Source organism: Centrocercus urophasianus, unplaced genomic scaffold (genome assembly GCF_019232065.1).
Source record: "Centrocercus urophasianus isolate 14NV4802_14NV808 unplaced genomic scaffold, USGS_Curo_1.0 seq_14, whole genome shotgun sequence".
In the NCBI taxonomy this organism is placed as follows: domain Eukaryota; kingdom Metazoa; phylum Chordata; class Aves; order Galliformes; family Phasianidae; genus Centrocercus; species Centrocercus urophasianus.
The window spans coordinates 20,454,164-20,472,187 of NW_024884586.1; the positions used below are offsets into that span (position 1 = coordinate 20,454,164).

The window sequence follows — 18,024 nt, forward strand, 5'->3', positions numbered from 1 at the left end:
CCTGCTGGTCACGGAACTGGGCCGGACCAGCCCATAAACCGTTGACAGGAAGCTCACTGGTACTTAGAAGAACACTTCCATCAAACTGAAGTAAAACAGTTTTTACTTTCAGAACTCAATCAGCTTTGAGGTTTTTTTTCTATTGGTTATCGTTGGAGCTTAGCCACATCAGAAAGCTGACCTTCCAGTTGTTCTGTAAGACAAAATGCTCAAATTCTAGTTCTACCTCATGTGCTTTGGTTATGTTTCTTTGGTTATGTTTCACTGGCTGTTAACATGAAGACAGATCACACAGCCTATCCGCCCAAGTTAAGGAAGGATGAAATTAACTATCACCATTTTTCCTGAAGAAGTACTCATCCAATATATAATTTAGAATCTCAGAGGGAATTTGAGAAAGCAGAGTTTACAACAAGATTTTATTACCTAGACATATGATGTGAAGCTGTTCCCAATGCTCTCCGCCCCAGAACACAAAGCCCATAACACAGTGTAACCAGGGGTGAGTCTCTACTTGAATCCAGTGGCTTGCAGCAAGAAAAAAAAAAAAAGTAAAAAGAGTTAAACATTTGACATTAAAAAACTGCTCTAAGGAATAAAACACCCAAATACATACAAAGGTACACAGGCCTTGTACATGTACCTACCTCATCAGCTACTCTATTCAGACTTTCACTATGAATTAAAAAAAAAAAAAGCAAGTATTCTACATATTTGTAAAGATAGACAAGTGCACATTATATTTTAAATAAGATGAATTGTAATTTGAAGGGATACATGCACTTTCCTCATTGGTATGGTGCACCCTGTATGCAAACTGTTGTTTAGCAAGAGTATGACATTACAACAAAAGTATTCTTAGTGAAAAAGCTGGATTCTTGCTTAGTGGTTAGGAGTATACAATTCTGAGTCAATTGAAAACTTGCCCAGACTACAGCTTATTCAGGCGAATTCACCCTCAGCTCAAAGCCATTTGGAGCTGCATGATGATCCACATGACAGTAGCAGCATTTAAGGGATTTTAATACGTCCACAATACGTTTCACAAAATAGTCACTTGATAGGAAATCATTTTCTTTGGCTGCTGTTTGTCATCTGACTACAAAACCCTTTAAGTCTTAATTCCTTTAAGATGGGCTGCTACCTAATCTTTTAGCTCCAGAAGTAAAAAATTCTGAAGCTTCCAACAGTTCACGCAGAAAGTGAAATCAAATTATATTCCATCCTTTATTGTCAATCAATTCTTGCTCATTTCCAAACACTACCTGACTAGAGTACATACAACTTTTTGTGAACAGTAAAAGCACTCTCCTGCAAACACACTAGTGTTCCTATTTAAAAGGTGGCTTTGGAGGGGAAAAGAGTTAGAAACGGGATGATCGCTTTCACAAGCCAACAGTTCCAGTTGTCCAAAGCAAAGTTATAGTAATAATCACTAACAAAAAGTTGGCAATCTTATAAAAAGCCTGTCACAAGATTATATTAGGGTTCATTTGTGGACAGTGACATCTAAATATGCAACATCATAGAATCATCTACATAGACAAATGGTTGACCAGATTTCAGTTGATTCTTTTAAGCTGGTAACTGAAAAGGCAGTAGCAGACAGGTCACACTGTACACTTCCTTACTTACAGAAATTATTTAAATTCACGTATCTAGAGTAGAACATCAAAACAAAATAACATTTCAATTTTTTATTTTCTAAAAGATCAGTATTAAAACACTAATCTGAGGCAACAAGGAAGAAATGAGACAATTCCTGAATACTGAATACCTATCCTCATGTATTCATACCTACCTTTTCTCTTCGAGAGCAGCAATATTCTATCCAGTTCAAATAAATCATACAGAAACTCTCTCTTGAGATTCCTGCTAGACGGTGGTCATAATCTTCATCAATATTGGGGTTAAATGTTGGGTCTACATCAACATAATTGCGGTCTGTGCACAACCGCAGTCCTTCCTGCATTGTCTCATTAGCTAACCACTCCTCTACCTTGGGGGAAGTTGTGACATAATAGATGATTCCCTGAAATAGTAATTAAAAATCCACGAGTCAGTATTATTACAATAAAAAAATATTAACCTAAAATTTTTCAACTCATTCACAGACTTTCTTGATAACGAGGAAAAATGATACACAATAGAGCTTACTTAGCTCCCAGATGCAATAAATTCAACAGCAATATAGATCTGTGTATGTTAATATTTTCAATGACTCCCAAAAGTTTTGTAAAGCATACACTTAAGGAGTAAGGGAAAGAAAAATAGATGGAGCAGGCTAATTGCAGAAAAACACATAAATGGGAATTCTTAATTGAGTGAACATGGATAGTATAGTTCTAAATAATTAAAATACTAAATTTAAAGGTGAGGCAGCTTAATAGTCATATTTGGAGAAAAACTTTGTGTGAACGTACCTCAGAAAAATTTAAACTTAAAATTTTTCATGACAGATCACAAATAGGGAAATAGATCATATAAGGGACCTAAAGCCTACACAGAAAATTTGCAGATTTAATAGGATCCTTCTTTGAGTAAAACAAAAATAAAGGAAAGAAATGACTTCGGCTCTTTCCAAGAGTCATACCAGCTACCATTTCATTTACAATGGCTATAGCATTTTGGTAATAGCCTTTCAGTTTCTAGTTCAGTTTCAGTGAGAAAGAACAGCCTCTTGGTCATTTTTCTGCTCTTACAACCAAATATCAATTATAATTGCCAGTACAGCAAACTCTGGCCTCTTTTGATGAAGCTGTTCGTAAAGCTATAATTCATATCACACCCATGAAAACTAGTGGAAGTTCAATGCACAAAACCACCCCCAGCTATAATCCAGCCTAGCTTCCCCAGAGTTTATAGTTATCTGACTCATACCTTCACGTAGTAAGTGGTGAGAATTTTCCGGAGATCAAAGACTTGCAGCATGGATGCTGCACTGTTGTCTGTGATACTGTAACCCTCCAGAACATACTTTGTCACAAGCACTTCCCAAGCCAGCCAACGCTGCCCAAATGCAGCATTAAATGAAAGCATGTGAGGAAGGTGACCAGGTTCACAGCAACAGAAACCTTCATCTTCCTCTACGCCTTCAGTGATGGCCTCTACTTCTCTTTGCTGACAATAAGTTCCTTAGGAAAGAGAAAACAATAAGATTAAATGCTTCATACAATTGTTTTAATGTTGACTTGCATTTACAAGTATTTACAAATCATATTAGAGTCCAATTACTTATCTGCAACACCAAGTTAACTACTTGACAGTGAACTAGAGATTTGGATAGTTTATCAGTGTAGGATCACACACATTCTAATTAAGTAGTGTTATGAATCAGTTATCATAGCCATATTGCATTAAATGTGAAGAGAGGCTTAGCATCAGATCTGTTAGAGGTTATTTTTCCTCAGGGGTCAGATGGCATGAAGTGGCCCCGAAGCTCAATTTTCAAAGCGAATAATTTATAGGATGGAACAGAAAATAACTGAAGTTTTCAGACCAAAAGACCTGTTTGTGCTGTAGACAGTTAAGGAAGGGCAACACACTCACCTCTGAATTCAAGCCCTCTCAGCTGGAAGGTGACCAAACCATTTCCTATCTCTATAAGGTGTACTAGTGCATTGAGGTAGTCAGAGGCAAGAATGAAGCAGTCCCCAGTACTGTAGTTTCCCCATCGACCCAACAATAAATCTCCACATAGGCTGTGCTGAAGGGAACGGGTTAAATGTTCATAGAAGATTGAATTCAGATTGTTATCATCTGAACCTGCAGGAAGATTGAATTTTGGTTATCATCTACATTTGCAGAAAAACTCAAGCTGGAATGTCAATTATCAATCCACACCGAGTCTTACATTCTTCTCAACAGCGTTGTTTCAAGGCTATCAACCTCGTGCCCTCTGTTCCTACCCCAGCTCTCAAGACAACTACTCTGAATAACTGCTAAGTGAAGTTCAATACTTTTGACAAAAATGTTTCCCTCTTACTCCTTCATTTTCCAAATTATTCTTTCAGTTTAACTCATGCACCTCTCACCAATCTACTCCATATAATAATGTGCAAAAGCAAATATGCACAAAAGTATCTCAACAACAACTGCTGTATAGGTCTCATCATCATAACATTGAGACGTTCTCAAATAATGTTTAGCTTTTTGGTTGCTTAAGAATAAAGAAGCAAAACAACTTCATACTGCAATTATAGATGAAGAAAAAGTAAAGCAGAGATACACAAAGGTAAAAAAGAAACAAGAAAAGTGCATAGAAAAGGAAACAACGAAGTAAGGAGAGAGATAACAAAGGAAAAAAATAACAGGAGATGACAAAGGTCCAGTAGGGTTTGGAAAAAAAAAAAGAACTCAGAAGACAAACTGGGAAATCCCACAAATCCTGTAAGAAACAAACATTTGTATCTTTGTTCCTTGTGAGCGTGTTAGTAAGTACAGAACAAAAACACATGAAAGCTACCTGGATTTCGATCAAGCTGCGAAGCCAATCTCGTATTTGAATGATCCACACGCTTCGTGCTGAAATTAAAATGAAGTGTTCTTAATGAAATTTATTACTGTAAGAAAATCTATGGGAAGAAACCACTGCTAACAGAAATTGATAGAAGTATTCCCAGTGAAATATTTCTAAAAATTTTTCTTTTTTCTTCTTTAAGTATTTTATATCCCTCTGTACTCAGCCCTGATTAGGCAACACCTTGAGTACTGTGTTCAGCTTTGGGTCCCTCACTCAAGAACTCAAAACTCTGAAGCCCCAGACCTTGTTCAGAGGAGGGCAATGAAGCTGCTGAGGGGTCCTGAGCACAAGTCTTATGAGGAGCTGCTGAGGGAACTGGGATTGTTCAGTCTGGGAAAGAGGAGGCTCAGGGGAGACCTTATAGCTTTCTACAACTACTTGAAAGGAGGCTGTGTTGAGGCGGGGGGTCAGCTCTTTCCCCAATAGGACTAGAGGAATGGCCTCAAGTTGCACCAGGGAAAGTTCAGGTTGGATGTTAGGAAAAACATTTTTTCTGAAAGAGTGGTCAGGTGCTAGAACAGGCTGCCCATGGAAGTGGCAGAGTCACTGTCCATGGAAGCTTTGAAGAAATATTTACATGTTGCACTGAGGCACACAGTTGTGCGAATCATTAGTGAGAGGTGGACAGTTGGACTGGATGATCTCAGAAGTCTTTTCCAACCTTGGTGATTCTACGATTCTATTTTCTGCCTATAATAGCATTATGACTCTGTAATTAATGAAGCCTGTGCACTGTATGCAGTCACAATATATCTTTAGCCGTAGATCTAAGTGTAACTGTTTTCTTAGCCAGATATCACAAAGCTTTAGATGTGACAACTACACTTAAATAATTTACCAACATAACTAATATTCTGTCAAAAATGGGGGACTTCAGAGAAATAAAACACAAAGAGGTAATCTGACATGAATAATCTTCTAATGGCATCTTGATCATACAAGGATTTTAAGATTTTATATTGAGGTTAACCAGTTTCAGCTGTGAAATGGATAATAATGAGGAGAAGTCAAATACAGTTAATGTACTCTCCCAACAGTCTTTTTAAAATAAACTCATGCTTTGAATGCAATTGCACTTTATAAAGCTATAATTTTGATGCTTAAAAAACAATACCAAAATTGCATACCTCTCGGTAGCAATTACCTAAGAAGCCAATGTAAATGCTGCTAGAATAAAAACAATTGCTATGCCATTTCAGAAAGAAGATTAGTGCTCTAATTTTCTTCAGGAAAAATAAGATAGCAGCACTTCAAGGTGAACACTCATTTAGCCTTAGTTCCACATTTAAGTAAAACAAAGGACACAGTCTTTAAAAGTCTTATTTCACCTACTTGTAGTCTCTTTCCCAGAATTTGACAGGTCTGGCATAAGAAGTGATAAATATTGCACTTCCCAGGAAAGGATTCAGTGGAGTAGAGAAGAATGCTGACACAGCTGCTTGGACAAATAACATTGCAGAATCTGTAGGATAACGGGATTAAGGAAAACAAAGCAGCAAAAACTTTCCTCAAGCTTCTGTAACAATACGTGAAGTATACAGAAGCACCAAGTAAGAAAAAAGAAAACAATCTCCAAGAAATACTGTGCAGCAAAGTATCTTTACAGTTTTTCCAGTTGCCAAAGGGATTACTTTTGCTTTTGAAAACAGAAATAATTAACGGTATTTGTTGTAGAATTTTCAGATAATTACCACCAAATCTAACATGACACTAAATTGATACTCTATTCAATGCTGCCTACACAAACAATACTCACAATTTGAAATCACATGGTTACTGACTCTTGAAAAAAGGAATGGAACGTCAAAGGAAAACTTATGTTATTTTCCCAGTTGTTTAATTCCTATGCTTTTTATGTTAGAATTCTGTTCCTACTTTGTCTGCTGCTGTTCAACTTATAATACTGTAGCAAGGTAGAAAGCATGCTGTTTTTCATCAATGTTCATTGGACTAACCTGCTCATTCGTGAGATATATCTCATAATACATAATGATTATAACATAACATTCAGAATGTATAAATAAATACCTTCCCCCACAAAAATTCAGCAATTACAAAGGATACGTGGCACAGCAAAAGGCTGGGCAAAAGCATGGAAGGCAGATCCCCATGTTATCTGCCAGGGAGCAATGTAGGTATATACAAATCTCAGCTTATAAAAGAGTTCCCAAAGCTGTAGGAAAGTGGGGAAAAAAAAAAAACAAAAACATTTTCACTGAAAATCAACATACTTTGGAGTACAGTAAATAGACTTCGGAGTTTACTGGTCCTAGAGTTCTTGCTGGTGTACAAGAAGCCTTTGGACTTACAATAAGGATGCAGTTATGAAGTGAGTCACATTAATACGCACTACATTGTTCTACCAACAGAAACTCAAGAGATTTTTAGAAAGACTCAAGTGCTGTCTCAAGAAAACATAAGTGCTCTGAGAAGGAGAAGTCTAATCAATATGCTATAAGAACTGTAAAAGTGCCAACAGGACTAATGACCTGAAGATCAGCTATCAGTTAAGGGTATGCCCAGTTTTCCCTTTTGGATGACTTGAAACACAGAGAGTTAAAAGTTACCTTGCTGAAGAGTATGGACATGAAGAAGAGATCTAGCAGCATGGTCTCAGTAAAACTTTTGTAATCAAAAGTAAAGAAGAGCACTGTGAAAATAACAGTGACGTACTGGCACGTTGGGCTACTGAATGATGAACGCAGTAACTTCAAGCCAGCTATTGTGATCATTAAAGCACCCAACCTGAATAGAAATTAACAGAAAACAGTAATTTATTTGCTGCCTGAAAGGCTATGTTTATAGACCACCTAAATTGTTGTTCCCATGCAATGTCAATCTCCATCAAACTCAGGGTTTGTATTTGGATTTTGTTCATTTGCCTTGGATGGTTGGTGGTATGTGAGCATTTACTTATTTTAAAAGACACCTTCACTTTTTCTTTAGAGGTTACTAACCAAAGGATCAACATTATTTGTAAAAGTCTTGCTAAGAAACATTAGAGGTATCCCTGTTTTCTGAACAGAAATAAAGCCTTAAATTTAGGTTATCAATATTAAGATGCAAAAAATGCTGGAAGTGCTCCAGACTAATCAGCAAGAGGATGTTACTGTACACCGATTATCATTATTTCCTGCATGGCTATACAGACCAAGGTTGTACAGGCAGAAATGCAACTTGATGACAGTGGTTTTTTTTTTTTTTTTTTTTTTTTTTTTTTTAATTATTATTATTTTTCCCTCAGAGATAGTAACTGATGGATCAGCAGGTTATAAAAATAATCTTAGAATCTTGAATTTGCGGGCTGGATAATCATATTACAGACTGCATATCAACAAGAAAATTCTTCTATCACAATGCTAGGTAACTCTTCAATCTCCAATCTTTATAGTATATACTATGATTTGAATGATTTTTCTTTGTGTAGGTTCCTATTTCAAAACTGCAATATTCCATTTTGTTTAAAGCCAACAAGGTGACTCATTTCTACATAAGCTTTCAAATGAAGAAAAATTGTATTTATTCCTTGCCTTAGTGTTCAGGCAATAGCATTAGCTGTCTACCCATTGATTCAACAACTATTTCAATTCCCACCGGAACAGACACATTCAGATTACTTGATAGCTTTTTATACTTACTCAGTATCCAGTTTCTTTGGACTAGCAATACTCTTAGCACTGCTACTAAGCTCATTGAGGACTATCAATGGATAGATAATATTCTTCTCTATAAAAAGGAGCCAAATGTGAAGCTTCTCAAACCACATAACATGCGCAGCATCTATCAGGAGATATTAAAAAGATAAGATTGCACTGATAGATCAAATCAGGTAACAGAATCCGGATTCTTGATCCAAGTCATTTTATGATTAAACAAAACAAAAGTATCCAGTTAGATATTAATAGAAAACTACTTTGTTGTTAAATGTGTGAATAACACCAATAAGAACCAAATTTATCCTAAGATGAAATCTTGAGAAATACTTCTCTGAAGCACTTGAAAACTAGTATCTTGAAAAAACACCTACCTAAATAATTTTTAGAAAAAACTGAATGTTTTTCATCAAGGTAATCATTAGCACAAACCTTGAAACTTAAAGCACAGTCCTCAAAATCTTAGTGGGACTGCTCTGAAATATATGATAATATAGCACATATAACATAGTATCATAATCACTTCAAAGTGCCACAGAATCGAAGTATGACGAAGTGACCAACTAAAACATAACCAAATCAGGTGTCAAGAAATATTCCGCTGGTGACAATAATAAAGGAAGAAGTTGAAGTGTGGCAATCATTAACACAAGTTGGTTAGCAACTACTGCAAATTCAAAACATACCACTAGTGGTACTTACTTCGGACTTCAAACTGATAGTATTCCTTGGTTTTCAGCAGCGGGTGAGAAAAGCAATGCCAAGGAAGTTGCTTTCGGAGTTGAGGCAGAACGTAATGGGTCACAAAGCCTACCGTACCCACCAATGCATAGAGAACATAACTTAAAATAGGCTAAAGAAGAGAAGAATTGAAGAAATTAAGATCTGTGTTCTATAATAAAAAAATAGAAGAAATTAAAAAAAATTATACACTATAACACAACACTTTCTCCAACATATGTTGCTCACATAATCTGGGCATATACTTCGTGAATAACTGTACTGCCAACTTAAAGATCAAACAGGAAATGCCCAAGAACAAAAACTTTATTTCTAATTTTCCACTAAGTTTAGAAGCATTTTAAAGCAAAAATAGTACACCAATCTTCCTTCACAGTCCATTACTTTTTACTCATCTGCATTTCATTAGATAAATAATAAAGCTACAATCCTCTAAAGACAAATCCACTTTCCATTTTCACCTGTTGGATAAAAGAGGTATAGGAAAAAATAAATCATCACCTCTTATATTCTCAAGGAGAATGTGAATAAGAAATCTTCAATTAAGACCAAACTCCTTTATGACACTCAAGAAACATCATCATATTTAAATAGTCTGAAGACTGAATTTCACAATAACATCTCCTATATGCTTTAAATTAGTGGATATACCTAACTAAAATCAGAATTTTCTTTATCTTATTATAACATTATAACTTTATCTTGTTATAACTCTCAAAACCTAATTCTATTGCACTACACAAAGGTAAAGACCATAAAGCCAAGTTTCTCAAACATAGAAGAACATAAAATTCAGGAGGAACACTGTTGTCCAAACATACAATAGAAGAGAGAATCCCCTTAGAAAAGCCTTGCACACCTTCCCAAATGGAACACTGAAAATAAAACATCTGAAAATCTAAAGCTACCTATATATATATATATATATATATAACAGACATGTATATATATGTATACACACACACACACACACACACACACACACATATATATATATGCTATTTAAAATTAGTTTCTAACTGTGGGCAGCAATTGGAGTGTGAAATGCTTTTAAAATATGTACGAGAAACTTTCACTTGTCTGAAATAAGGCTGTTCATAAGCTAACTGACATAGTCATTTGAGGAATATTGAAATAAGTGAGTAACTGCAATTCTTAGACAAATGCCTTTATTAAACGCATTCAAATACAGGATATGGTGCTGTGTAACCATCATTAAGTAGGATACATATATACACTTTAAAGATATCCAAAGCAGAAGTATTACCTAGAGTGACAAGTCAAAAAGCACCCTAAAACTCAGATTTTCTGAAGTCCTGAAAACAAGCATTTCTGGAAATGGCTGCTCCTTGCCCTGCACTCCATTGCCACATTAGCACGCACGCAGTTTCTGAGTCAGTGTTCACCCTCACAAACTTTAATAATCAAACCTTTTCTATTTTTCTTTACACCAACTTAACAGAGACAGATTAAGAGAGGGCAGTTTGTGTCAGGGCTAATGCAAACTGAGAAATGCAACAAACAAAACCCAACAAACCTAACCACTTAAGAATTTGACACAAAAAGCTGAAATGTAAAAATGATCAGTCACGCCCTTGTCACATTATAAATTTAAGGATAACCTAAATCTATTCATTCTGGTAATGCCACCGCTCTGCTAAGTGTTATGTATCATCAGAATATTTGTATACAGAAAACTAATGGAACACTTGATGGAACACCTTACCTGTAAAACTGTAAATACTGTACTGACGTGAATTGCAAAATAGAGTACACCAATGACTATACACACAATCAGGTCAGACTGCAATCGTTCACTCTGGAAAGTCAAAACAAAATAATTTTAGCAAGCATCAGTTTGGTTGTCCTCTTCAGAATCTTAATGTGCATCAGCAGTAATAGTGAAACTGATTAAAAAAAACTCCAATGATGCCAGTGTTAACAGCTTCCAGTGAAGTTATCAGAAATTTCACAAGGGCACTGATTCAAATAAGTTAACTGCAAAGATATCTACTCAAAGTGTGACAGGACAAATTAATATACTCAATACACTCTCATTCAGGACCATTAAGGGTTATATATAGCAGTGAAAAAAGCTGACAATGCTAACCAAATTTTCCAGATGTGATCTGTGAATTGCTATGATCTGTGAATAAAGCAATTAAGAACTCTCAAGACAGCTGCCCAGACAAAGCTAACTACCTGGCAGAACAACTCTCTCTCCTTTCTCCTCCTCTACAGAAGAGCAAAGGATGGCTTTGGAAAGACCAATGAACCTGAATTTTCTGTTATCTCAAAAAAAAAATGCAATAGAAGCTACACTTTGGAAAAGGATAACAAAAACCCAAGAAAATGATTAGCATCAAGCTAGTCACAAGAGGGCGATATAGGCCCAGGGTCATTAGAAGTCACAGTCTTCCAAGTTTAGACTTGCTCCCACTATAAACACACACAGAACAGCATTACAGAATAAACTACTCTAAAATCAGAAAAATACTTATGCAGAGCAATTATTACTTCAAGGTCTTAACCTTTTGGGATGCAGGTTGGTTTTTTTTCCTGCAGTAGAAGAAATTCTACGTTTTAAAAACACTGAACGTCATCCTCAGCACCCTAACTCTCCCAGCAACTAAAGATACTGAGTTACAGCTCCCATACAGTCTTTCTGTCCTACCGCTGTTAAGACTGTGATTTCTCTGTTTGTAGTTTCCACACATTTGAATCACATCATACTTGTGTCTGCTGTACTAGGAGAAATCTGTTGATACTGTTAATCCTTCAGAGCCCAGACCAACTCAAGGAGATAGTCTTTTGCAAAAGTTAAATTTGCCAAGTCTTTTATTTAGTGCTCCAGATTAGACTGAATTAAAAAACAAGTGATTAAAAATGCCTACTTACCACAGAATTTCTAAGCTTTTCAGGTAGAGGATCTTTCACTTCAGACAGAGGATCCTCAGGGTTTTTGTCTTCAGAATTAGGAAAAAATTTTGATTGCACTAAAGAGCTTGAAGAAAGACAAAAAGAACCTATTGAAAAGCATGAACTACTCTGCTGTTAGAAGAGTAACAAAATCAGAAGATTTATTTACTGCAAGTTTATTACAAAAAAAGCACCAGTATATTAGTGCTTCCACATGGAAAAGTTTATTTATAACGAGATCTCAATTTTAGAAGAGCACCAGTCCTCCAGCTACACAAAGAGAGAACTTGAACTGCTGTATGAATAAATCTAGCTGCTTATTTTTCTAGGGACTGGGTAACAAATAATTGGACAAATGCTGAATTTCTAAACTGTGATCAAACTACTCATGAAACTAAACTTTAGCATGTAAGTAATAAAACAAAAGCTCTACATGCTCCAAAGTTCAGACACAACCTGAACACATCAGTTAGAGAACAAAGAATTCCCTGACTTAAATCCAACTGATAAATTTTCTGGAGATCCTGCATGAACACTCAGGTACAAATCTCTGATCTCTCTATCTACAGAAGAGGCTCTGATTACATGACTCAGACAACTGCTCAAATTCATCCAGCATTATAGCTACATTTAAATCCAAGTTCAAGCTCTGCCTAACCACGTTTGTGCCAAATGAGCTTTTACTGGCTATTCTGTGGAAGCCACATTTCTCCTACTGTAAGTATTTTGTTTTACATACATAACTACTAACTGGTAAGTACTCTCATCATCAAATCAATGCACCTCAACACAGATGAACAAGACTGTTTCCCCATTTTGGATGGGTGCACAAACACTGGTCTGTATCCAAGATCAAATTTTAATTTGTTCTTGGACCATACATTCAAGGGAAGAATGCAGTATCAAATTAAGCGAGAAAAGTATAGTCCAAGAAAAATCCACAAGTGGGCTTAAGCTTAAATTAGTACTTTCAGCACCTCTTTAATCATTACAAATCATTGCTACACAAATGCACTAGCAGTAAGCTGGCACACGCCTGGTAATGAGAAAGCATCTGAATCAGACTTCAGCTGTAAAGAAAGGTTGCCCTTCAAAGGAGAAAGCAAGTGCAAAATTTGAAAGTTTCCTTTTAAAGTACTGAACCAATATCATATGATTTTTGACAACTCCAACGTCAGTTTAATATTTTGTATCTAAAATCCCTTTGAGACTTGCTTCTTCCTTGAAAAATGATCCAAAAAAGAGTCACTTACAAAAGCACAGAAGGGTCACTACTTTGTCTGCTGAGATGATATGACATTGCCACTAACAAACCACAAAATATGGAGAAGAGAACTGGAATATGCTGCCCATCCCAAGAATCCTGGAGAAAAAAAAAAAAAAATGTAAATAAGGAGGAGGCAAAGTATTTAACACTTATCTGCCACATAAGAACTCCATGTTTCATAATACAAGAATGGAAATACATAAATAATCACTCTACAATTCCACAAATAAATTGGAATTCCAGCAGAAAAACACTATTCAATATTTAACTATAGGTTAGAAGTTCTAACAGTCTACACTCCTTAGGGCTATACTATCTTAATCATTTAGTAGTCACAAGTTTTCATAACACTCAAGAATTTCATACATTCCCCAGGAGCACATCCTTAGAATTGCATTTTTAGTCACTTACTCTGAAAGCTCCCCACGTTATTTCTCAAGTTTTTTTTAAATAAGAGTCTGACTTAAGATGAAAGCAGTGTTTATGTATGTTTTTATTTTCATGATCTGTACTGGATCAGCAAAAAAAAAAAAAAAAAAAAAAAAAGAGACAATGACCCTTCCCTAGAACCTGTCTTGAACAGAAAAGTATACAAAGGCTAATGAGACAAGCAGACTTATCTGCAGAAAGCTACTCATTTTCTGTGCTGATGGAAATATTTTCTCTAACAGCTTTTTGCTGTCTGCAGAATGAAAAAGAACCAGAATCAAACACAGTGGCATTTTAAGGAAAGGCTGCTTGTTTGTGTAGGCAGACATACATCATCACTTTGACACTGGAAACCCTTTCCTATCTCTTTTCAAATAAACACAGATCTGAAAACAGTGTTTATGGTTTATATCACCAGAAAAAAAATATTTAAGAAGAACCCTATTTTAGACATTAACACATCAATACATAATAACTCTATAAGAAATAAGGAAGTTCCATGATTGTTACAAGAATTAACACAGAACAGAACTGAAGGTAAGGGTCATGTTTTAGGCAAATAACAGCCTGGTAGCACATAAATAGATCACCTTTTAAAAGCCAAAGTCTGCTTTGCTCCTACTTTCCATCTGTTTCACTGACACAAAAGCTAAGGAAATATGAAACTTTACCAAATCAGACTAATATTTCTAATTCATTTTCTGCACATTTGAGATTGAAGGAAGAAGAACAAAATTCAAAACATGAACATATGCTGTGTGTACAATTTTGCTTACCTTCAGGGCACCATAGCACAGTCCATACAACAACGCTACTGCCACAATACTACAGATGAAACTGTAAAGTGCTGCAAGCAGGCTTGTGGTAGCTAGACATCATTGTGGAAAAAAAGGCATTATGTAATTAGCTTAGAATATGAAAGACTTCAAGTTGTTTAAAGAAGTCAGTTCAGCTCCCCGCCCCGATATTAAAAATACAACCCACAAAAATGCATCCATTTTCCCTTCGAAGATAAAAATTATTTTTATGGCTTCATTTACATCTTCATTAATTCAACAGCGTTACCATGCGAATGGCTAACACTGCAAGGGAAACAAGTACAAGTAGTATAGTTTTCAACAGACTAAGTAGGCCGGTAATTCTATTCCTCAGTAACTGATCAGAACTAGAACCTTTTTAAAATGCAGTTAGTATTCAAACGTACAGGTCATGAATATGGACGGTGTAATCATTAAATTCTTTTACTAACCCAATCTAATGCTTTTGTCAATGCTGTGGACAAACACACTCACCATTGCCACCAAAGACATGAATATCCAGCTGTTCACAGAGATACATCACAAATGTATTCACCTGAGGCAGGAGACCAATGAAGAATACTATGGGGAAGCATAGTGTAAACACTACAGGGGGAAAGAAAAAAATGAGTTGAAAAAGTGATGATTATATAAAAAATACTGCATGTTAACGTACTCTTCAGTTTAAGCTCTAGGGTACCACATGCTACATTGCTCATACATTTCTCAAATTTCTACCAGACTGAATATAGAGGTTACACTTTCTCATAGAAGTGACTGAAATGACTGAATATAGAGGTTACACTGACCAAAATTCAGAAGTTTTTTTTTTTTTTTTTTTTTTTTTTTTTTTTTTTTTTTAATTCAGTTCTAATCATTACAGAAACTCACACAGGCCAATTCAGACTTTAAGTTAAAAAAATCTTGCTGATTTTTTTTGAACAGATTATGAGATTTGTACATTTTCATTATTGTATAAAAAGCTTCCATAAGCCTAGCTGCCTATTTTTAATTATACAAGTTAACAACAGCCACACCAATTTAAGAGACGCCAATCATTTCATCTCTAGGTTGCCTGTTACTAATAATGCCTGACAATTCTATTCATTTACCCATTCCATTTCTTAAAAATAAGTAAAAAAAAAAATTATGTTGTCCTGATACTAAATTACATATTTTAAAATGAAAATAGACAACTTGACATGAACCATTAAAAACTCTGCAAATCACAGGATTAATAAAATAAAGATAAATAAATGATACAATTGCATTACATAGAATGGTCACAGTCCCATCCTGGGCAAATGCTTACTTTCCACCTTAAGGAAAAAACATGCAGAAACGATCGTCCTCTCTACAAACAGGAGGGGAATCAACTCTTTGAAAGGGTGGATAACAGCAAGACAAGGAGAAACGGTTTTAAGTTGAAGGAGGGAAGATTTAGGTTGGATGACGAGGGGAAGTTCTTTACAGAGAGAGTGGTGAGGTGCTGGAACAGGCTGCCTACAGAGGTTGTGGATGCCCCATCCCTGGAGGTGTTCAAGGCCAGATTGGATGGGGCCCTGGGCAGCCTGGTCTAATATTAAATGGGGAGGTTGGTGGCTCTGCCCCTGGCAGGGGCGTTGGAGATTCATGACATTTGAGGACCCTTCCAACCCTGGCCATTCTGTGATTCCCCACAAGTGTTATGTTTAAATCTGCTTCTCATGTGATAAGCTTTCAGTTCTGAAATATCAAACCATGAAAATCATCTTAGCAGACTAAATCTGACAGGACTTTCTGCAATCTTAGAGACTTGTAGCTTCAGTGACCACAGAGTTGGAGCTATCTTGCTCAGAATCACAAGTCTCAATTTTAAGTTTCTGATGTCCATTCAATATCCACTGAATGGTTGTATAGTAAAGGCATCACTCCTACTTGATGAAGTTAAATAACTAAAGCTGCTTTAAAACACTTAGGTTCAAGACTTGGGAAAAACAAATTCTGCTCCTTTTTAATGATACAAGTTAGGGAATACATGCCTAAGGACCAGCTACTCAGGACCTGAAGAAAATATTTCAGAATTATCAAATCATTAACCAAGCAAATCTATACAGCAGGCAAAGAACATAGTGTTATCAGACTGGGTGGTTAAAATGTGTCTTCATCAAGGTCTGAACGATTAACTATCTTACATCAGTTGTGAACAAAATTAGAAAATAAATATGCAAAAATACAATCTATAAAGAGCAGTCTAGCAAAAACTCAACGTTTCTGATGGCTTTTGAAGTCCTCAACAGAACTATTCTCTCATGGGCACCATTTAGGAGAATAGAAATCACCTGCTGTTGGATCAGATTCAGACTAATTGATGAAGTTTGATTTGTGGAACAGGTGAAAATTTGTACCAGACGTCACGTGTGGTAAGGACACACCAATGGCATTATCTAAACACAAAGTCTGCCTTGCACCTGTGCTGTTCTAACTGCTGTTCCTGGGAACAGGAAAAAAAGCAGCTGAGTATTTTCCTCTGTGCTAACAAAGTATTTGCTACTAGCCAGCTTCCTCTGTGAAACAAAGATTTCTGAAACAGCATTTCAGCAACAACACGAAGAACAACGGCAACAACCCAAAGGCAGAGCAGGAAGGAGTTTTAGGGAGGACTTGGGGTTACGCAAGTTTTGTATGTAAATTTACACACACAAAAAAAAAAGAAAGAAAAAGAAAAAAGAGCTGCATTCAGAACGCTTCAAAAAGTCTGGAAGGTGAAGATCCCAGCACATCTTCCTAAAGCTGAAAAAGAGTAAGCACTTTTTAAAAGGTCTTTCTTCAGAATGCCCATACCATCCATATATAAAGTTTTCTATTTAGGTATGGGGATATGGATATACACTATGAAAATGACTCAAAGTGGCAAGAAGAGATTTCCAAGGTCAACAAAGAATAAACAAAGGGAAAAACAGGCCAGTTTTAAGGAAACAAAACAAAAACACAGTCTGTTGGATTAGCTTCTTTTACCCTAGCAGATACAAAACAAAGAATACCAGTACGTGATTAGCTCCACAAAAGATATAGAAAAGCAGCTTTGAAATGGTGTGGACAACACTGCTCATAAATAAGAGGCTCAGATCTTCTCCCTCTGGGCACTTACATATAGTTTTACTATGCATGAGGCATAAAAATCAGAATGTTCTTAAAAAGAAATCAAGCAATAAATAATAATTCTCAGAGCGCCCAAGTCGGTAACTCTTATTAATCAAAGGAAAGTTAAAAAAAATAATAATCAAGACCAATTTTTTTTTTTCTTGGAAAAAAAGATTGTCCTAAAGCAGAAGCAAGCAGTCATAATATTTAATTATTGTATTGCTTCACACGCAGATGTTTCGATGTAATTGAAGGGCTGCAATGAAAAACCAGGTGTGTTCAAAATTACACATTAAGAAAGATTTAATCCGCTTATAATGTATTTAATAATTGTGTCCATACTGTCCTACTCAACTGCTAAATAAAAATAACCTGCTCTGAGAGAGTCCCAGCTCATTTGTGACAAAGTCCTCTGCAAGAGAATGGGCTATGCAAGTTCAAATCATAACATGTGCCCCATCCCTGGAGGCATCCAAAGCCAGGCTGGATGTGACCTTGGGCAGGCTGATCTAGAGGGTGGAAACCCTGCCCATGGCAGAAGACTTGGGAACCGATAATCTTTAACGTCCCTTC

General features: G+C 36.0%; 1 protein-coding gene across 7 annotated transcripts in view; it reads right to left on the bottom strand.

Annotated features, from left to right (window-relative positions):
* Positions 1 to 18,024, bottom strand: part of PCNX1 (pecanex 1) — an 82,624-nt gene that overhangs the window by 10,980 nt on the left and 53,620 nt on the right. For all 7 annotated transcript variants that reach the window (XM_042814042.1, XM_042814038.1, XM_042814037.1 and 4 more), the window contains 15 exons: positions 14,824 to 14,934; positions 14,308 to 14,399; positions 13,089 to 13,198; positions 11,815 to 11,920; positions 10,643 to 10,735; positions 8,878 to 9,028; positions 8,161 to 8,302; positions 7,090 to 7,267; positions 6,587 to 6,695; positions 5,855 to 5,984; positions 4,466 to 4,524; positions 3,550 to 3,765; positions 2,881 to 3,134; positions 1,802 to 2,032; positions 427 to 527 (listed from right to left, as the gene is read on the bottom strand). In XM_042814042.1, coding sequence (XP_042669976.1) covers positions 427 to 527; positions 1,802 to 2,032; positions 2,881 to 3,134; positions 3,550 to 3,765; positions 4,466 to 4,524; positions 5,855 to 5,984; positions 6,587 to 6,695; positions 7,090 to 7,267; positions 8,161 to 8,302; positions 8,878 to 9,028; positions 10,643 to 10,735; positions 11,815 to 11,920; positions 13,089 to 13,198; positions 14,308 to 14,399; positions 14,824 to 14,934 — 2,083 coding nt within the window. The remainder of the gene's footprint in view (positions 1 to 426; positions 528 to 1,801; positions 2,033 to 2,880; positions 3,135 to 3,549; positions 3,766 to 4,465; positions 4,525 to 5,854; positions 5,985 to 6,586; positions 6,696 to 7,089; positions 7,268 to 8,160; positions 8,303 to 8,877; positions 9,029 to 10,642; positions 10,736 to 11,814; positions 11,921 to 13,088; positions 13,199 to 14,307; positions 14,400 to 14,823; positions 14,935 to 18,024) is intronic.